The 8,286-nt window shown below is 41.1% G+C and overlaps 1 protein-coding gene across 1 annotated transcript; it reads right to left on the reverse strand.

Moving 5' to 3' along the window:
- Nucleotides 1–4,557: 4,557 nt before the first annotated feature.
- LOC130549915 (translation initiation factor IF-2-like) lies at nt 4,558–7,813 on the reverse strand. Its single transcript, XM_057327257.1, has 3 exons — nt 7,810–7,813; nt 5,619–5,822; nt 4,558–5,543 (listed from the first exon to the last, which is right to left on the reverse strand). Exons 1-3 carry the CDS (start codon nt 7,811–7,813, stop codon nt 4,855–4,857), a joined length of 897 nt encoding a protein of 298 aa, XP_057183240.1. The 3' UTR covers nt 4,558–4,854.
- Nucleotides 7,814–8,286: the final 473 nt, after the last annotated feature.

Here is an 8,286-nt window from a genome sequence, read left to right on the forward strand (position 1 = left end):
TAGTTCACTTCAAAATTTGCCCCCATTGACTTTCCATATATTCCATATTTTTATTCTACTATGGAAAGTCAATGGGGGCAAATTTTGCAGTGAGCAACTCCTTTAAGAGCTTTATATGTTTACCACACATATGTTTAGTTTAGATATAATCCTGTATGACCATTTAGCCTAATTATCATCATTAGCCCCCTAGGCCTATATGAATTTATGAGCAGTGTTCTTTTATTTTGTATATTCCCTTTACCAGTTTTAGCAGCAATTTACCAGTAAGTAGTAAGGTTCTTGTAAATAGTAAAGTGTAGAAGCCATGTGTTTGTTGGATTTATTACATTTGTATTACCATAATTTAACTACAAACATAAACTATAGCTAGTATAATGAAACTATGGTATGTTTAGTTGCTGTGGTTTTACTAAAGATTATTAATTGGAGTATGGTTCCTATATATAGAAAATGGTAAATTTGTGGATACTGTGGTTTTACTGCAAATACCATCCCTGCTGAAAAAAACAATGAATTTTTTAATTAGAATGAGATTTTTAAATTAAATTCCTCTTTGTAGTGTGTTTTGGGTTTATTCCAATAGGATTTACCATCCCACCAATAGAATCCATCACATACAAGTAGACAACAAGTATCCATAGTACAATTCCCATTATAACCATTAAATCCATTACATTTTATGTTGTATTTTGGGCAGGGTTCTATTGTTTTTATTTCAACAGGAATACTTCAACTATAGTTACTTCAGTAAAAACATCATTCATTTTCCAAATCGCTTTAAATGATATAGCAGCAGATCAGAAGTTAACACGCACGGTAGCTCAAGGTGTATGTGATGCTTATTTACCGTTTAGCCGTTATGCCGATCATTTTCATGACAATGTTTCTACGATCTTTGACTGATCGTAACCCACAGATGATTACACCACACTTTAACATGTGCCTTTTTCGTCTTTTATATGTTCTATTTGCCTTTTTAGAGCGCTATCAACGGTGTAGCAGCGCCTACGTTTACATTAGTTTAGCGGGGAAGATCCCAGAGTTGCCAGATTTGCGTTAAAAAAATCTGCCAAATGGCCATTCAAAGCTTGCCGGAAAACCGCGAGCTTAGAAAAACTGAAATACTTGGCAACAGTAAAAGGTCCTGGCAGATCGCAAGCCAGATAAATTGCGCACACAGGAAACCCCGCTGCATAGAAACCATTTTCTACTTTTGGACCTTTTTATAAATGTAGTGGAGTAAAAAGTATGATATTTGTCTTTCAAATGTAGTGAAGTTAAAGTACAAGTACTCAGAAAAAATAATACTCAAGTAAAGTACAGATACTCAAAAAGAAGTACTTAAGTACAGTACTCAGGTAAATTTCTTCGTTACTGTCCACCACTGATCAGGCATAGCTAAATGTTTGCTTGCAACTGATTCCAACGATCTGTGAATAGTATAATTCAACTTTTCGTGTATGTTTGCTATCATATATTTACCTTTCTGCATAATGTGGATCATACAGTTATATATATATATGAGGAGCATCATAGCCACAGCGCCCGCACTAAGGATGTACCTGGTATAGTTACTTCTACCCAGTTCCGGCACAAAGCACAACAGTGCATCACTCCACCAAGCTTCTTCTCATCTCCATCACGAGGTGCAGTCTACACACATGCAACACTGACACCAATTTGACACACACCTATTGTCTACACACACACTGCGTAGCAGTCTAAACTGGACACGATACACATTCATCAGGCACATTGTATATACTACATACATTACGATAGATACTTGCATATATTCATACGTGAATATATGACTATGTAGTATATATGTATCGTGAAGCTGTATGTGTGTTTATGGTCATGTATGTAGGTTGTAGTATTTATGTATGTATGTATATATATATGTATGTATGTATGTATGTATGTATGTATATATATGTATGTATGTATATGTATGTATGTATATATATATACTGTATATATATATATATATATGTGTATATGTGTATAAACACATACACACATATATATACACATACATATATACTGTATATATATATATATATATATATACACATATATACGTATATATGTGTTGTAAATAATATTCAGTTTCTAGCACAGATCGGTCGATTCGCTTAAGACGTTAATTACGGATTACTTTTTTTTATGTTGCCTCTATCTGTATTTTGAACTTTTAAAGACATGAACCTGTGCACTTGCATTCTATGAAAGACCATGGACCACAATTCCAGTTAAAAATCTTTATTGTTCTACCTGTCACATATATCCTGGATGGCTTGAGGTTGAGTAAATGAACAGCCAGCTCCTCTACAGATATGTCCTTTCAATGCTAATCCAATGCAATTTTGATAAATGTTTTGTATTTTTTGCGTGCAGTATTTTGGGCTCTTATTTATTAATTTCTGCATTTTGGGGCCTAGTACTGTACATATGATTGATTAGTGCTTGAATTACATAAATGGTTTTAACTGGAAAACTGAGCTCATAATAGATGGACAGGCAGACATATAAAACAGTATACAGTACATGAAACTTTGTTTGTGTTTAAAACACATTAAGTGGTTACTTTGTCTGAGTTGTATCCAACTATAGGCTATGCTTTACCAGTGTGTTTTGTTAAAAGCAGCTATTTTCTGCATAAATCTCCGAATTTGATTATTAATAATTATTATTATATATATTATTATATATATTATTATAATTTGTTAAATAGCATCAGCTAACAAGTAGCTAGTCCTCTGGGTTGTTTTTGAGAAGAATAATTTTACTTATACTCAATTACTTTTTTAACACCAGTACTTTTACCGGTACAATTTCATCAATGTGTAACGGTACTTGTACTCAAGTACAAATTTCCAGTACACTTTCCGCCACTGATTATTTGTGCACATACTTCTAATGATTCAAATTATTTTTAAACGTATAGTTATTCCTAACATATCGACCATGGTGAGAATTATTTTGTTATTTTCAGATGTTGTTACTCTGGGTTCAGAACGAGGTCTCATCTTCCATTTCTCCCTGCCAGGGTGACAGCCGTAGGATATGACCTCGACTTACACAAGGGTCAAATGTGGCCGACTCCAATGAGCTCAGTGAACCCATGACAGACCCTGTCCCTTCAAAGGCATATGTTTTCAGAGTGTCAAAAGGTGGCACATGTGGATCTTCATCTGCCTCAGCCAGACGGTCGAGAATAAACTGTTGAAAGACCTCATCCTCCGGTCCAACCAGGTGAGAGTGGCGCAAAGACATGCGGATACTAGCGGCAACATCCTCCCTGTGGAGCCTGTGCTCTCGCCGGCGTTGATTTCGCCTCAAGGGAACATTTTGGCAGGATTCTGTGTCTGGGCTGGCGACACTCATCACTTTCTCCGAAGACTCTTCTGTCTCCAGCTTTTGCATAGCTAGTTTCTTTGTATATAACATCTTGTATTTTTGCAAAGCTAGAATTATTGTAGACAGCACTGCAGAACAAGACAAAGAGAGAACAGTTATACTACACTTTTAGGTAAATAACAAAAAAATTATATATAACAAATTATACATTTAATTAGTGTTGGGTAAGTACCCTAAAAACTAATACAAATTATGTTTACACTTATTTACTTGAGTGATTTCTCATGAAATTATGGTTTTCAAGGTTTCATTGTTCTTTTTCAAATACTCTGAAATTAAAAACAATAAACAAAAATGAAAGACGTATTTTAAATAAACTGCATTTTTTCTTAAGGGGACATTAAATGCCCAAATCCGGCCCACACATTACACCCCATACCACCTCGTCTGTGGAATGATGGCTTTCTGGGTACAAGCATAGTCCAAAAAATTAATTTGAACTGTTTATCAGAATTACTTTGTTGATTGTCACCATTGTTATGGTTTGTAAAATGAGTGGTGATGTCTTAGTTGGTCAATAAAATATAAAGTTTATGTTCTCCCTGCACTGTCTGTACTTCAGCATTATAATTTTCTTCCTAGCCTCGCACAGCACCTGACACTAATGCGCCATTGTGGCAATTCCATCAATTTTTGATTTTCCAGTGCAGATTATTGTGGTTAATCTACTTCAGTTTTTTCTTTGCAATACATTAGTACAAAGATTAAAACATTGCAGCATAGCAACTGCTGAAAATGTTGATGATAGGCGAGGATCTATAGCTCAACTAAAGCAAACTGTCATGACTGTGGCAGGAACATAGGATGCGGAGACCCAGATGCAGGTAAGAGAGGAAACAGACACACTAGACAGGAATCCTGACAGTACCACCCCTCCAGGAGCACCACCAGGCGTTCCAAAGGGAGAGAGGAACCTACACAGACAAGAACCCCAAAAACCAAAAGACAAGATCAACAAAGGGGGAGACGGGGAGCACAGATCCAAAGGACAAGGGGGAAAGAAGGGTGGAACTGACCACCAGGGCATAACAGGGAGGGGGAAACAAAGGGCGCTGGGGCAAGCCTGGGGGACCAGGACTGGGGTGGGGAGGAGGGCAAGGTGGAACAAAGAAAGGAGGGAGGGCGGGGGAGGCCAGGGTGGGGACAAATGGTAGGTAAAGGGGGAAAGACCGGGACAGGGTGAGCAGGGCTGGGAAGGACAGGAAAGGGGACCAGCCTGTTGCAGCAGAGTCTGGGGCCAGCTCGGTGAAAGCGACCTCTGACTGGGAGCCTCCTGGTCCTAGGGACGCAGCCGCAGAAGCCGACTCAGGGGGTGCTACAGCAGAGTCTGTGGCCGACTCGGGGAAAGCAGCCACTAACTGAGAGCCTCCTGGCCCAGGGAGCGCAGCTAGGGAAGCCGGCTTGGGGGAGGCTGCAGCTGGATTGGACTCAGGAGCAGGGAAAGCAGCAGTAAACTCGAACATGGGAGCAAGGGAAGCTGGCTGACATGGTTACGAGGACTGGGGAAGTTGCAGCAGACTCTGTGGTCGGCTCGGGGAAAGCGGCCACTGACTGAGGGCCTCCTGGCCCTGGGGACATGGCCGCTGGCTCGGAAGCCGACTCAGGGGGTGCTACAGCAGACTTGGTGACCGGCTCAGGGAAGGCAGCCGCTGACTTGGAGCCTCCTGGCCCTGGAGACATGGCCGCTGGCTCGGAGCCTCCTGGCCCTGGAGACATGGCCGCTGGCTCGGAAGCTGTGGCTGACTTGACTACAGGGACTGGGGAAGCTGCAGCAGACTCGGTGGCCGGCTCGGGGAAAGCAGCCGCTGACTGAGGGCCTGGCCTGGCCCTAGGGATGCAGCCGCAGAAGCCGGCATGGGGAAGGTTGCAGCTGACTCTGGTGCCGGCATGGGGGAGGCTGCAGCTGACTCTGGCGCCAGCATGGGGGAGGCTGCAGCTGACTCGGAGGCCGGCATGGGGGGGCTGCAGCTGACCCGGAGGCTGGCATGGGGGGGCTGCAGCTGACTTGGCTCTCTCCTTAGCCCTCCGCTTCTGGTCTCGCCAGTGCTGGGCCCGAGAATATTTGGAGGGAACTCGGGAAGGGGTTGGTAGTGCGGACTCTGGAAGTTCCAATGGCTCTAGGGGTTCAAACAAATCTAAATCAGAATCCGAATAATACTCATATAAAGGAGACGAGAAAGTCCAGAGCATACTCTCGCAGAATTCTGCAAAGTCCTCACAAAAGGGCAGGCGAGCTCCCCACACAGCAGTACCCCACTCTCTTGCGGAGCCAGTAAGCCTCACGAGGACGACTGCCACTCTTGAGGTTTCTGTTGGAAAAAGATGACTCCGCTGGCCCAATCGGGCAATACACAAGGTAAGGAAGCAATGGCATGAATGGGGATCATTCTCGAGGACTCGACCCAAATGAGAAACAGGAGGGGAGAGAGAGAAGACAACAAGAAGAGCAGGTGAGAGTCATAAAGTAAACGAGAAACAGGAGTGGAGAGAGAGCACCATGTGCTCAAAGAAACGAAACATCAAGATAAGAGAGGAAACAGACACACTAGACAGGAACCCTGACACAAACACTGATCATCATAATTGACATTCAACAAAGCTTGTTTTTATTAAATTATGAACTGGAGCCAAATCTCTGTTTATTATCAGTTACTTGCAGTTGATTTCAGGTTGTAGTTGTGTTTCTATAGGCAAATTTTATTTATTCTGTTTTTGTTTATCTTTTCTTGAGTGATTATGTATGTTAACAGCAAGAGCTCACCATTAATGACTTAATCATCACTTCATTAAAAATAATAATAAAACTCAGTAGAAATGGTTCATTGATGTGAAAGATGTTTATCTGGGCTAAATCTGGGCCAGAACTGAAATGCAACATAGCAACTGCTATGCTCATATTTTTAGGCATTGCTTTGGCTTGCTTGTGATCCAAAACTGGCAAACCTTCACATTTGATGAAGTGAAAAATTGCAGGTGTGTTTTGGTGGTCGACAGGACATCAGTGTGTGGATGAAAAAGTGGACGTCAAATTTTCAATCAGTTTGATTTGCATTTTGAACTCTTTTTGAGGTCAATTTAAAGTCAAGGTGCCTGCTGGGAAGTGTCACTGCATGAAAAGAATCAACTCAGTGACATCGCAAAGGACTGAAACGAATGTTTTAGGCTTCTGGTAAACAGACGGAATTACCCAGAGCTAACATCCAGTAGACCCCTGCATTAAGGTGACCTAACGTGTAATTTTCAGGGGACACTGCCTGCCCAGGATTTCGGCTGCGTCCTCTGGAGATCGAATTTGTTTACCACATACATCATATATAAGTATCATATTTCAGGTTTTATTTGATCGACAATGTGACATCCACAGCATAAACACAACATTTACAACCACTCAGACCATTTTACAGTTAAAAGACAAGCATGAAAACATTCAGACATTTTCTCAACTCATGTTAATTTGTATAATGCATAGACTATAAAAGATGGACAGCATGACGCCGTTTGTTTACAAGGAGAGGGCGGGGTTTATGACCTGTACTGCAGCCAGCCACCCACCAGGGTATGATAAAAGGGCCGGCAGCTTCACTTTTCAGGATGTTAGAGGCACCCCTGGTATAATGTTTGCTTCCCTGGCCCTCTTATACTAGCCCTAATAGTAGTTACTGTTTTTGTGTTGGAATCGTAGGTACTTTGGAGTGCATGGCAAAAGAGATTGCACACACTGGGACAGAAATGGCCGCTGTTGCCTAGACAACATTGTGGCCAATAACTGTCACACACATCAAAATACAGCTATTCTTTCCATTAAGGTATTTATTCATTCATTATTTCGTATGTAATGTTTACTGTATACTTACATTTGTTCATTTAGTGACGCATCAGTTAAATCATTTATTAATGCAGTGGAGCATCACTAAACTTCGCCTACTCGTGGTGAGTTGTGAGTATAATCAGCCGTTAGATTGTGCATCATTCTGCACTTCGAATTTCTACTGGAAGTAGTAGACCATCTGGGAATCTTTGGAATACTATTTTCAACAGACTACGATTTGGGCCATACTAATTCTACTTTCGAATACTATTAGGATGGATAGTATGCTGATTGGAGCCAATTGGATACATTTATCTTGTATAGCGCAATTAAAAGTTGCTTTCTCAAAGCGCTTCACAGTAGACATCACATCAGGTAAAACAACACAATTTGTAAAAAAAACTTTGTAAAACAACACAACAACAACAAAAACGAATAATATAATCAAGTAAAAGCAATCCTAAAATAAAATGTTTTATGAAGAGATTTAAAAATCGCAAGAGAATTTGCCTCCCTGATGTCTGCCAGTAGAGAGTTCCAGAGCTTAGGAGCGTATGAGGAGAATGTTCTATCACCCATGGTGCGAAGCCGTGTCTTGGGAACCACTAAAAGACCACACTGAGAAGAGTGCAAATTTCGACATGGTGTGTACGGCAATAACAGGTCAGACAGGTACCTCGGAGCCAGGTCATGCAAAGCCTTAAATGTTAACATAAGGATTTTCAAATCAATACGGTATCTTACAGGGAGCCAGTGTAGAGACTGCAACACAGGAGAAATATGATCACAAAACCTGGCCCCAGAAACAATTCTAGCAGCTGAGTTTTGCACATATTGTAATTTGTTAATGGAGTTTTTTGATACTCCAGCAAGAGTATCAAAGAGTATGCTTGCTTTGAAGCTTAGGAGTCGTAAATATCCCATGGAGAAACAAAAGGGGTTATCAACACTTTCGGTGAGAGTACCAACCTAAATCCAGGCCCACCTCCAGGTCTGACTCTGTCCTGGTTTCTTGACATCAACATCAACATCAAAAGACCAAAAGAGAGTGG

Source organism: Triplophysa rosa, unplaced genomic scaffold (assembly GCF_024868665.1).
Source record: "Triplophysa rosa unplaced genomic scaffold, Trosa_1v2 scaffold194_ERROPOS603063+, whole genome shotgun sequence".
Classification (NCBI taxonomy): Eukaryota; Metazoa; Chordata; class Actinopteri; order Cypriniformes; family Nemacheilidae; genus Triplophysa; species Triplophysa rosa.